At 41.5% G+C, this 13,958-nt stretch overlaps 1 protein-coding gene across 1 annotated transcript in view; it reads left to right on the top strand.

Annotated features, from left to right (window-relative positions):
* The window catches only part of COL24A1 (collagen type XXIV alpha 1 chain), a 282,681-nt gene that overhangs the window by 50,797 nt on the left and 217,926 nt on the right, over positions 1 to 13,958 (top strand). Inside the window, exons 6-8 of the mRNA XM_060232149.1 lie at positions 195 to 248; positions 4,102 to 4,155; positions 10,921 to 10,965. Of these exons, the coding sequence (XP_060088132.1) occupies positions 195 to 248; positions 4,102 to 4,155; positions 10,921 to 10,965 (153 nt within the window). The remainder of the gene's footprint in view (positions 1 to 194; positions 249 to 4,101; positions 4,156 to 10,920; positions 10,966 to 13,958) is intronic.

The following is a 13,958-nucleotide window of genomic DNA, read 5'->3' as shown; positions in this document are numbered from 1 at the left end:
GAAATAGTTTTGCATGATAACCTGAGTTATATGATAGTATAACTGTTTCGGAAGTCAACACTGTGTGGCAAATCATGGGCATGAGGAACTACTCCACCTTTTTATTGAAAAAAATATTTCCCAGTTTTGCACACTTTCAAAAACAGCAATAGTAGAGAATTCATGTATTTTTAAACATTTAACTTCTCTTTCAGGGTCCTAAAGGTGATCCAGGATTCTCCCCTGGGCAAGCAAAACGTGGAATAAAGGTAGCTGATTTGATGATTCAAGAACTGTCTGTGCGAAAGTGTTTAGGCTTGCCAGTATTTCTGTTTGTACTGTTAACGGATTACGTTGTAATCTTTCCTGAATGTTTTCAGGGTGAAGGGAGGTTTTATAAACAAGGGGATATGAAAACATATGGATATTTTATCATTAAATCATACATGTACACATAAAATTATGGCCAGATTTGGAACTGAACACAAAATACTCTTTACTTGAAGCTTGCTCTGTCTGTCTGCCTGCCTGGTAACCCCAATTCAGTGTTCAAGGTGTTCTGAACATAAACTCTAAGTAATATCCAAGAGTCAGTGAGGTCCAGATGTGTTGTGTGTGGGAACAGTTTTGGCAAATCTTTGCAGACCACCCTCATTCTCCCACTGAGGCGGAGGACAGTGATTCCCATTGTCCAATCAGGGAAACAGGAACGATTTCTCCAGCCTGCAGGAGTCACCATCTTCAGTTTCAACAGGGAAAACAACTAGGGCAGGGATGTCAAATGTCCGTCATGCAGGCCAGAACTGGCCCGCCCAGGGCTTTAATCAGGCCTGTGGGGCTCCTCCCCCCCTCTCCTGTGCTCACACTTTGAAGCTCCTAGGCTGCTGAAGTTCCCAGCTCCTTCTTCCTTGTCTTTGTAGGCTGAAGTAGAAAGCAATTCTGGACTTACAAAGCTGCAAAGAAAATGTGGAATGGACTTTCCGTTAAGGTCTCTGTGCCCAGATACACTACCTCACTGGTGCACTGAACATTCTTTTTTCTGTCAGTTGGAGAAGTAACTGCTGCTGTTTGCCACAAAACATGTTTTCTCTCTCAGCTTACTGTTTGCTTCACTGTATATAGTTATTAAACAATGTTTAATGTTACGTAAACCAATATGTGTGTTGAATGATATTACTTCACTCAACTACAGACTCTGCCATAGAAGAAGAGGTGGAATATCCTGCACCTGGCAAGTGAAGGGATATTGCCCCAGAAGGAGGATTAGTTGGCATATTCATGAATAGAATATATGTACCTCCCTAACAGGATCATCGTAGATAGACCAGTCAATCGCTTATTTCTCCTGGTACACAAAGCACAAAAAATCAGAGGGATGTCCATGATCATGAACAGATCTACTTTTCTTACGAACCTGGCCAAACTCTTGGGTCTGCTGATACTGTGCATAGACTCAGTCCACTGTGGACAACTGCATTCCAGGCAATTATAACAACTACTAAGGCCTTTCCAATTTCATATCTTGAAAAAAGGAGGACTTACCCATTTGAGTACCACCTAAGGTAAAGATCAGCCTATTTTGGTGGACAAAGATGTTCAAGTTACTTCAAGGCAAATCTTATTGGATGTCTGAGATAAGACATCTTTACAGATGCCAGCTTATCAGGATGGGGAGCAATACTGGACAACAACCCAGTGCAAAGTCAGTGGTCTAAACCGGAAACAAAATTGAATATCAACATTCTAAAGCTGAGGGCCATAGATCTGGCTTTAAGGCACTTGCAGCTGCAGATAGCCCATACACACATCCTAATGAGGACAGACAATATATAAGAGAAAACACACATGAACAGGAGGTTGAGATTATTTGCCCTACACAAGGAGGCAATTAAGATAATGTCCTGGGCAGAGAAAAATCTGATGTCAGTTTGAGCAGAGCACATAAAAGGAGCTTAGAAAAACCAACCGGCAAGTGATTCAAGAAGGAAAGTGGCCAGGGCAGAGGTAACGAATGCTCTTACCTCTCTATGACCAAAGACCCTGTTACTCACCTTTTCACCTATTTTGATGGTGCCCAAGGTAGTCAGGAAGATCAAGGAACAAGAAGCAGGCACCATTCTAGTGGCTCCATTCTGGCCATGCAAGCCTTGGTTTTTGGCCCTTCAAGACATGTTGATAGAGTCTCCCTGGAGGTTACCAGTGTCACCAAACATGCTACATCAGGGTCCCATCTGGCATCCACAACCTTATTGGTTGCTCTTGACTGCTGAGAGGTTGAGAAAAATAACTCCCTCTGCCTAGGGTATGATGCTGACATCACAGAAACTCTCTTGGTCTCCAGAAGAGAATCAATAAATAGTATAATGCATCCTGGAATGTGTTTATATGTTGGTGCCGCCACCAATGCTACATTTACAAGGCATACAATGGCTGAGGAGATTTGCAAAGCAGCAACCTGGTCATCTCTTTCCACATTTATTAGGCATTACAAGACACCTGTAACTTGGCAGATGCTGCATTTGGCAGAAGAGTGTTGCAGAACATCCTAAATGATGATGATTCTGACCCACCCCAAATTTGAGGATACTGCTCTGGGAAGTCCCTTCAAGATGTCCTCTGCCTCAGAGGAAGAATAGATCATTGGATACTTACTGTGAAGAGTCCTCCTCTGAGGAAAGGAGGACATCTTGTTCCTCTTGGAGTCTGCAGGTTCACTTCTTGTCTTTGCTGTAGCACTTACCTGTTTTTTTCTCTATGTAGCTGTTCTGCTCCTGTTTGTTTTTTAATCTCTTCTAGAGCTGATAGTATAATTTAACCATTTTTGATATTGCCAAAACAGATGACCGTGACTCCCACAGGCTGGAGAAAGAAAGTTGATTTTTTTTTCCTGCCTCCCTGATTGGAAGGGAATCACTCTTCAAGATGTCCTCCTTTCCTTAGAGGAGGAGGACACTTCACACTAAGTATGCAATGGTCCATTCTAAACTGAATCCCTTTGGACAGTGCTGTGTAGGGGGTTATTTATAATAAGAAAATTGGTTACTCTGAATGATACATGTGTTTGCCTCTGAAAGAGTTGTGAGGTATTACTAGAAAAGCTACTGGATTAGGTCATATGTCTTCTTCAACTTGCATGAATGGTGCTTCCACTCGTGTAAGATTTCTGCTTCCCATAGCAGGCTTCTTGCAGAACCCCCATACTATACTTTAAGGATCAGTAAAAGCTAAGGAGCAGGATTTTATGGAACACAGTATTCTGCACTGGAAGGAGGGAAATGATAGGATTCAATTTCACAAACACTATTGTGCTTATGATGCATAGAATCCAACTAACTATATACATATATATAATAATATTCAGGCTGTTACTGCTTCCTGGTAAATACCATGAAGAAAAACTGCTGTTTTGGTGGGGAGGAGTCTCTTTTAATGTCATCTACATTTACATGATGTGTCTGGAGTTCTTGTCCTATGAGCGCAGTTTAGAGTACACCTGTATTATGCATACAATACAGTGTGGTGTTGGATTGTGTGGGTTAATCTGTTTGGTGGGGTGTGAAGAGTGGGAGAAACAACAGCGACTGATTTCTAGGAAGGAGGCTAAATGGTGTTCTAAATAAATAGTACTCAATAGCCATGTCTTTAAATAGGAAGCTGGAATAAATGCTGTGTGTTATATAAATTCTGTACTTTCCACCCAGTTTAACTCTCTTTATGGGAATGACTGTTAAACTTTTTAAAACTATCTAAAACAATGTTTGTGAGATATTGGAATTCCTATATGTTGCCCAATAAGCAAAAATAGTTGTTGAAATTTTGGAAGATAATTTTACCTAGCAATATTGCTAATAAGACTATTCAGTACTGTTTAGGGACATATTGGCAATCATTGTGTTATCTGGAAAAGGAGCTGTCTGAGAAGCAAACTTGAAAAATATGATGTATTTATATATATCTCTGATCACTACTTATTACTGTGTTACTTTTTATATTGATCTATGAATTTGATGTATGCAGTGTAATCTTTGTAAGTTGATACAGTTTCAAAAATGAAAAAATGCACTTTTTTATCTCTGCAATATTGTAACTAACTATAGTGATGAGTGTGTTTTGATTTTACAGGGTAATACTGGACCAGTAGGTTTGCCAGGCCTTGTAGGCATAAAAGGTGAAAAGGTAAGAATCTATTTTTGTTATATTTAACTTTCAAGGCTATTATGGACATCCATAAAGATAGGCACAGCAGTTTGAGGCTTATATGAACAGATCTTCAGTGTGTTTCTTTGTCATCTTCAATCAGGGGCTGAAATATGGATTGCTGAAAATCATTTTATTTATTTACTTACTTTAAATTTGTATGTCACCCACTCCACATACGGACTCTGGGCGGCTCACAGTCATAATACAATAATAACAATACCTTATGATTATAAAATCAAAACACATATAAACAATTTATAATTTAAAACTTAAAAATGGTGCTGTAAAATTTCTTACATAGGCCGTCCAACTTCAATTTAGTTCTTAATTCTCTGTATTGCTCTATTAGGTGTCTTATAGATAGATGGTAGTATTCAGTGACATAATAGTGGCAGCTCCTCACGCATTAGTTACTATAGGCCTGCTGGAAAAGGTTGGTTTTACAGGCCCTGCAGAATTGGGAGAGATTTCGCAGGGCTCTTGTGGCCTCTGGGAGTGCATTCCATAAATTAGGGGCTGCCACAGAGAAGGCCCTCGCCCGTGTAGAGAATAATCTGGCCTCCCTTGGTCTGGGGATGGATAACAGATATTGACTTCCTGAACGCAGTGCTCTCTGGGGTATATATGGGGAAAGGCAGTCCCTTAGATAGACAGGTCCTTGGCCATATAGGGCTTTAAAGGTCAATACCAACACTTTGAAGCAGATTCGGTACACAATAGGCAGCCAGTGCAGCTCTTTCAGCACTGATTGAATGTGCGCCTATCGAGGGAACCTCATTAGCAACCGCACCGCAGCGTTCTGCACTAGCTGCAGTTTCCAAGTCAGAGTCAAGGTAGCCCCATGTAGAAGGCATTACAGTAGTCTATACTTGAGGTGACCATACCATGGATCACCACTGCTAAGTCATTGCTAAGTCACAGTGCTCCAGGAAAGGGACCAACTGCCGTTCCCACCGCAGATGAAAAAAGGCAGACTTGGCAGTGGCTGCCACCTGGGCCCCCATAGTCACAGAGGGCTCCAGAAGTACTCCCAGGCTCCTGACCTTGGGGGCCGGTATCAACGGCACCCCGTCAAAGGCCGACAAGGGAATCTCCTTTTCTGGACTACCACAATGCAGATAGAGATCCTTCATCTTCATTAGATTCAGCTTCAGTCGACTCAGCCTGAGCCAGGATGTCACGGCTTGTAATGTAAAGTCATGGGCAAGATTACTGGAAAGTGAACAGAACTGTGGATCTAAACAAAAATGTTAGTGTCAGCTGTGGCTATGAAAGCTGTATTATGCCCTTTAATTTTTTGAAGTCTTAAAAGTAATTGACTGAAACCCAGTTTGCCTGTGTGCCAAATATCTGACTATTCCAGCCTAGAGGGCCTACTTTGGAGAATCATGATATTGTAAGAATTCTGCTACTGAAATGTTCGTTTATAGCTTCTGTGCTTATCTAGTCATCTTTTACTTATTATATAGTCTTCTCACAACAACTTTTAAATGTAGACTAGACTAAAAGATATTGATTCCCCAAGGCCACTCACTTCCAGTATGGATAGAACGTTAGGAAGACCCGCATTCAAAACTGCACTCAGCAATGGAATCTATTGGATGATTTCAGACCAGTCTTTTTCCCTCAGCTTATCCTAACTCATAGTGATGCTGTGAGGCTAAAAGAGGGCTCCAGAGTGGATAGATAATACTGATGTTTGTGGTTGAGTGGGCCAATTTCCCCTTGTTCTAGTTTGATATTCACTTGGATCTAGCTGATATCCTAACTGTTATACCATATTGGCTCTCCCTGGGTGCTGGGATTCCTTTACAATAATCAAGTTACTACTCTTCTTGTTCTTGGGATATCTATCAAACTGGCTGATGCCCCCTAAGTATTTTGAATGAGAGGCTGCCCCTGGTGCTTCTGTTGTTAGTTTTGTTGCTCCCTGTACCAACTTTGCTTACACATTCATGGCTAACACTCTCTTGTGTCCTACACCCTTCTCAGCCCATTGACTTTAATGGCTGTATGTCTGCTTAGGATGGCACAATGACCATATGGAGGTCTGTGTGACATGTAGGCAGACATCAGGTTTGAAGACTATACTTGGGGGGGGGGGGGGGAGGCAAAGTTTGTTTGGGTTTTTTTTGTCAAAACTCCAGGATTCACCAGCTGAAGCCAATGCAAATTTCCCCCCACCCGATGAACCCGGCTCAGTTGCAATTACCTACTGTTCCACATGACATCTACCTGTAAAAGTTCACATTTGAATTATTCCAGATCAGGGATTCCAGTATCAGACTTTAAAAATGCTACATATGGACCTGGTCACCAGCAGCCAATTATAGTACCATTTTATAAGTGAGGTGCATTGAAGCCAATAGATAAATGTTTATTTTTTATTAAAATTCTTAAACAACAGCAATTTGTATCAGCCTTCTTTTTGATGACTTTATACTTGAGAAGAGAGTCTGCAGTGAGTATCTACTAGACTGGTTGCTATTGCCTTCATGGGGGATGGAACTTCTAAGGAAATGTGGGAGGAGAGAGAGATAACTAGGCTGGACTTGAGAGCAACATTTAAGCCAAGGGTCACAATGACGACTTGCTGTGGCTTTTAAGAGATCCACTGTTATCTACCCTGGGATCACAGCCTATGTTCTGCCTATCCCAGGGTTTACACAAAACTTTGAGGATTGTCACAATTGAAAGGCATTAAACATATTAAACATAATTTTCCATGGATCTCTGAATGGGATGCATGTAGATCAGGGGTGGCCAACGGTAGCTCTCCAGATATTTTTTGCCTACAACTCCCATCAGCCCCAACCAGCATGGCCAATGGCTGCAGCTGGTGGGAGTTGTAGGCAAAAAACATCTGGAGAGCTAACTGTTGGCCACCCCTGATGTAGAGTAAAAAGTTTGTGTGGCAACCTGCCCTGTATATACTGTAGTAGTCTTTTTAATGTTTTGGTTGGATGTGATCTTTGTTGATCCCTTTGTAGATTTATCAGACATTGTTTAAGCCTTAGTCTGTATGGAACATTTCTCTTATTTTCCTTTGTTCATTTTTACAAACTATTACACACTGGCCAGGGTGTGCTCCCTTCCCAGGCTTCTCCAGGGCTTCTCTGCATGCCTGGTTGCCTGGCAGGCACCCTCAGTAGGCAGGAGACCTGGCTGGGATCTTCTCCCATCCCCTTGTTAAACAGGATTTCCCCGTGCACCCATTAGGCACTGGCTGCTAGGCTACTATTTGCTTGTTCCCTATAGGTAAGCATGTACACCATTGTTCCTATTCAAAGAGATGTGGCTTCCAGTAGAACTGGAAGTTCTCATTTTTTCTCACTATCCACCACTTTAGTTGTCTGTCTAGAATAAATCCAGAGTAGTGCAGTCACAAATGTGATTGCTGAGGAACCATTTGTGCAAGGCCATTCTGTATCTTCCAGTTTTAGAAGTAGATGTTGAATCCATTTTCTGCCATAGAGGATTGGTAGGATTGGAAGCTGCAGACACAGCCCAAATCCTAGCATTCTTATTACTAATTACAGATGGTAACTTTTGATGAACTGCTGAAATGTTAGTAAATTATGGAATTCATTGTACAGTTTCCATTTAAGTGATGCAAGAAAACAGAAAAAAAACCCAAATGATACTTGTTATACTGTGTTAAATTTTGGCAAGCCAATCTGATTTACATTTTTGCTGCTAATTAACCTAATTTATAATGATTATAGCAGTAGTAAAATATGAAATTAATTATTTACAAAGCAGTTAGTTTATTTTCAGGGTTTTGCACATAATCATTTATTTCCATTTCTATCACATATTTGTTTTTTCACTGAGCAGAATAATTCTTTGAAGGATTTAATAAATAAGCCTTAAATATGCATGAGGAATGCATAGTTGCAGCTGAATTTAAACAGTGATGGTACCATAACAGTAACACAAATGACATAGCATATGATACTGTTGCTCACAATTGATATATCTGTAAGATCAGAGGTATGAGTAGAATGTATTATATGGCGAAAAGGAAGGCAGAGATTACTTTACTCCAAACTTTAGCTGGAATCCACAGAACTACAGGGTTATTTCCACATCTCTCCCCATCCAAAGCAGTTCCCACCCACTCAAGGAGGCACTGATAAGGGAAGACTACCACATTAACATTAGTCTCAGAAGGGGGAACAACCAGTACAATTGGAAACAGCTTGAAAGGAAGGAGGTGACTCTGATCCAAATTGGGCACTTCTCTTCCACAGCTACACTTCCATGTTAAATACTGAATGAGCTGATAATGGGTATTCTATGGAATTCATGGTTTTATTGTGTGTAATTTTGCTTGTGACAGATGTCGGGTCTGGGGTAGAGAAAAATGTATGGCTGGTTTGACTTGAAGGCTCCATTAAATAAATACCAGAGGGCCTACAGAGCATTCAACCTATTTGAAAAAAACCAAGAATAATATATTAGAACAAATATTTGCTCAATTCAACAAGAAAGTAAATAGGGGATTTGTCAAGAACTTAAAATACTAAAGAAACAGGAGTAATGTGCCAAAGGTTGCACACCAGGGGGAAAGGATGTGTTTTGGTATAGTTTATAAATTAAATAATCGTTTCAGGGTTGTTGTTGTTTAACTTTTCTGGTTTTGGTGGGCAATGAGTTGATGTCTCACTCCTGATCACTAGACAGCCAATTCAGCCCCTCCTTTGGTTTTTGAAATATTATCAGGCACTCTTTTCATACTTAGAAGCACATTGTTTCAGCGGACAAAGTTTGAAATTAGGTGACAGAATTAGTACTGAAAAAGCCTATTTCCAAGGCAAAGTTAGGATTTCCCTCAGAAAGAATAGGACCGTGGCTTAGCTGGAGAGCATCAGTTGTCTTGTTCAGTTCTTGGCTTCTGTAGTTAAAGAATTTGGGTAACAGATATCGGGAAAGATTTTTTCTGTGCCTGGAATGCTGCTTCAGGTCAAAGTAGACAATATTGAGCTAGATAGATTGATAGGCTGGTTTAGTAAAATAAGATTCATATGTTAACATTTGAGATGACTTTTTGATCTATATCTCTAAAAGAGAGATGCGCTGTTGTTTGTAGCTGGCTACCTTTGTGCATCCTGCTAATTTCCTGTGTATATACACATCTGTCAAAAGACAGTAACTGTCAAGGGAGAAATAATCACCAGTATTTTTCTACTGGACACTCAGAAAATCTTTCAATAGAAACAAAGTGCCAAAGACTTTCTGCTTACTTGTGCAACTGCACATTCTTTGTGCTCCTATATAGGGAAGTGGAAGGAACAGGCGAATGAACTGTGGCTTAAGGAATTAATTGCTTTGGAACTCTTGTCAAAAAATTAAGAATCTGTTTATGCTCAGAGCTGGACAGTGAACCACAACAAACAACACACAGTGCACAGACACACCTCCCCTTCAAATGGCTACTTGCTTTATTTATTCTTCCATTTATGAAACAGAGGCCTTTACAAGATCCATGAGTTGATCAGAGCTCACTGATGAGAATTTGCGTTTCCTTCCCATTGAGCCTCCTAAAATTTCTTCTTTGGGGGTCAGAGGAACATCACAAACAGCATGGAAATCAATGCACAGCAGCCAAGAAGGTCAGAGACCTGCTCCGGCTGCAACGCCACTGAGGATGTTCTCCGCAGCTGAGAACAAAACGTCTGGAAGAAAAACTTTCTCCAGTAGAACACGGCACTTGAGCCTGAAAGATTCTACAAACCCTAATGATGTTACCAGTCGCGAAAACCTGAAATCTTTGATAGCATGGAAATTATCCCCTCTTCCCCTGTCAGAAAAGCATTTCAGCATTAGAAAGAACTATAGTTACATGATTTTGTGCTATCATTGTCATTAAAATTACAAATACTCCTACTGCTACTACTACTGGTAATAATACAGCTGTCAAATAGTAATCTTGTTCTAAGAGTAAGCCTTCAGAACTAACATTATTTTCCAAGGTCTGAAAGCAAAACTGCAACATCTTTATAAGTTGAATAGTCTCTTAAACACAAGCATTCTTAAGCTGTAAAGAAGCTCTGTAATGGCCCACAGACTCGAAATGCTCAATCTACATTCCAGTTCCAAAAAAAGGAACATCAAAGATGACAGCAACTATGGGACCATCTTGTTCATTGAGCAAAGTGATGCTAAAAGACTCTTACTGCATATGGAAAAAGAAATGCCAGTTGCTCAAGCTGGGTTCAGAGGAGTAGCACTAGACATCATATTGCAATTTGGTTATTGGAGCATACAGGAGAATTTCAGAAGAAAAACAGTGTGTGTTTTATAGAGCAATTTAACTGCTTGCTTTCTACTCCCTGCTGCTTTTGTCTGGGAGCAGAAAGCTGAGGTTTAAACTGTTCTGCGCTATTTAACTCCCTGTTTTCTGATCCTCATCAAAAGCAGCAAGGAACAGAAGATAAGGTTCACAAACTGATACAAAACAGTTCAGTTTGCGATCCAACTTCCCCAGCTTATAGTGATTCATAGTTTGCTACATGGTTCAGCCATGAACTGAAACAAACCAAAAATATGGTTAGTGCCCATCCCTAGTCATGCCCCACAATTGCTGACTCAGATATGTGGATGTAACAGTGTCATAAAGAAATGGCAATCTTCTACTTGCTGAAAGAAAGAAAAGAAGAATATTATGTCTGATTTTTGTGTGTGTTTGCATGTATTTTGGTATTTATTGCAATGTTTGTTACTTTTTTGTACCTACAGGGTCCAATTGGATATCCAGGGACAAGAGGACCACAAGGGGAGCAAGTAAGTGATGCAAGCATGGTTTGATAAATTGCTCATGAAATATATTTCTCAGCCTGCTTTGAAGGACTGTTGTGAAGTTTAAACAAGGGAAGGGAATCCCATGTTCATCACTATAAGATTGGTGGAGGAGGGTGGTATTAAAAGTGGTATGTTGTTATTCTTAAAACTTCACTTGGGCATTCTTTTTGGATTTGACCCATAGTTCCTTGTGTCTGTTCCATGACAGAACCCAAACTGGTGGCTCTGAAGTATTGACAAAATCATGGCTTAGTGACAATGCATTTCTCTGCCCTGCTCTGTTGTGTCCCAGGTGCTATTTGCTAAAACAGAAGAATGAATCATTACATATTGTAGGGTTTACAAGACTTTGAACCAGGTCACAGTCTTGAGCACTTACATATTATCTGTGCTGCTTTCGAAATGCTGAACTAGATATCTTCAGTTCAATATTTGCCATGAAGTCCTGTAACCCAGAGTCAGTTTGGTGTAGTGGTTAAGCACACGGGCTCTAATCTGGGAGAACTGTGTTTGATTCCCCACTCCTCCATATGCACCTGCTGATGTGACCTTGAGTCAGTCACAAGTTCTCACAGAATTGTTCTGCTCAAGAGCAGTTCTGCAAGAGCTCTTTCAGCTCCACCTACTTCACAGGGTATTGGTTGTGGGGAGGGGAAGGGAAAGGGGATTGTAAACTGCTCTGAGTCCTTTGGGTAGTAAAGGGCAGGGTATAAATCCAATCTTCTACTACTACTACTTCTACTTCTACTCTTCTACTACTACTTCTACTTCTTCTTCTATGCCAATAACAAGAGGCAGACAGCTTACAGTGGCTGTGGCGGTATCACATCATACCCCATGCTGAGGAAAGAGGAGACAAAGATGATCTAAAAGAAGAAGTAGCTGGACTGCAGTTAGGCAAGAAAGTTAAATTATGTGCTTAGTAATCACCAGGAAGCAGTCAATGTTAGTATTAACCTACTGAGGTGGTAGTTAAAAGGCAGAGGAAGTAGGAACCAGGGCGAAGAGGGAAGGAAGGAAGGAAGGAAGGAAGGAAGGAAGGAAGGAAGTAAGTTCTGGAAGGGCAGCCTGCAAGACCTGGAAATTTAAAATCCTCAGGGAATCCAACCTTCCTAGGGTCAAGGGCAAAGGCATTCCTGTCTGGGAGTAAAAAGAACAGGATGCTGTTCCAGCAGTTTGGTGCCAGTTGGTGTAGTGGTTAGAAGCACAGACTCTAACCTGGGAGAACTGGGTTTGTTAGGGAATCTAGGATCCTTTCCTAGAAATCCCATCCCACCTGGTTTGACAAGGGTGGGGGATTGAAACAGGCAAAAACTCCATAATTTGGAGAGAGCTGTTCCAAAGTTCAAGCCATTTATTGAAAGAAAACCATACTGCACACATTTTCAAGCAAGAAACTATTTCAGTTTTCATTTTACAGAAGGAAAAAGACAAATCAATATTTATAAATCAATAGTGCACATTTATCTATTTTGGAATGCATTCCAGCACTCTGTCAAGTCCTAACCACGGTGTTGGCAGAGAACCCTTAGCATCTCATTGCTGTTAAATAGCTTTAAAATCCAAATTGTATGTAAATCTAGAAACTGGATAGTCCTGACAAAACCAGACCCTTCCCTCTTCTAACCAGAAGTCTCTGACCAGAGTTACTGCATCACTAGGTTAAAACACCTTCCCTGTCAGGGCAAGAGTTTGTAGCTACAGGTCTTCATATCTTATATAAATGTAAACAGTTCTTTTTAGAGCAGAGTGCAGGGTGCATTGTCAGGTCTGAAGTACATCCTGCAGCGCCTTATGGGAGAGAGAAAAACAGAGAGGCCTAAGCAAATTCAGGCTACTATACAGAACTGCCCTTGTCTCATCTATAAATCCAATACAGTTTGGTTCCACACTCCTCCACATGCAGCTGCTAGTGTGACCTTGGGTCAGTCACAACTTCTCACAGAGCTGTTCTCTCAAGAGCTCTCTCAGCCCACCTACCTTACAGGGTGTCTCTTGTGAGGAGGAGAAGGGAAAGGAGATTGTAAGTCACTCTGAGACTGTAAGTGAAGGGTGGGGTATAAATCCAATATCCTCCTCTTTCTCCTGTGGTGGCATGGTTTACTTAGGGCCTAACCCTGCAGCTAAGGTGCAGTAGCTAGAGGTTGCATTTAAAGAACTCTGGAAGATTCCTTTCCCAGGAGCAGATGTAGAGACTGGGCCAGAAGAAAGCAATAAGGAGAACAAATGTTGTTACTGCAAGTAGGCCTTCTTGCCTAATGTGCTAGAAATGGAAACTAATAAATTAACTTGACTAATCAATTAGAGGGAGTAGTAGGGTGGGTTTTTAAAATTAATTAATTTGACTTAATATATAGTGAGTCAGACAATAAGGGGGTTGAAGCAGATGGTGAGGCAGGAACTCAAGCTGCAGACTGAGAATCTGGATGGGAGGGGGGAGACTGTCCGGGATTAGTAAAACCATACCGGGCATAGGTGTGATGCTCGGCCAGGGGATTCCAGTGCTCCTGGGGAGGGGAAGGTGTGACAGTGGGAATAGACAGAAGTGTAATGGAAGGAGGCGGAGACAAAACAGTGCTCGGCCCCCTTCCAGTCTACTTCCCATCCCAACGGTGACAGGTAGTGGGGCCAAGAGGAAGTGCCCGTCTCCGTCATTGGTGTTATGCAACGCCAGGTCCGTGAATAATAAGACCTCAACCCTTAGGGAGTTCCTGCTTCGGCAGGACGTGGACCTGGCTTGTGTGACCGAGACCTGGGTGCGAGATGGAGAGACGGTGGCTCTCTCCCAGATGACTCCCCCGGGCTACTCGGTCTTTCATCAATCATGGACTAGTGGGCGGAGGGAAGGGGTGGCGTTATTCATACGGAAGGGTTACTCCTTCTGGGCTCTCCCGGCCCCAACGATCGAGGGTATTGAATGCGCTGGTCTAGTATGGGATGTCGGAGAGGGGTTGGCAATCTGGCTGGTGTACCGT

This window comes from Heteronotia binoei, chromosome 2, assembly GCF_032191835.1.
Source record: "Heteronotia binoei isolate CCM8104 ecotype False Entrance Well chromosome 2, APGP_CSIRO_Hbin_v1, whole genome shotgun sequence".
Classification (NCBI taxonomy): domain Eukaryota; kingdom Metazoa; phylum Chordata; class Lepidosauria; order Squamata; family Gekkonidae; genus Heteronotia; species Heteronotia binoei.
This window is presented reverse-complemented; position numbering and strand designations above follow the sequence as displayed.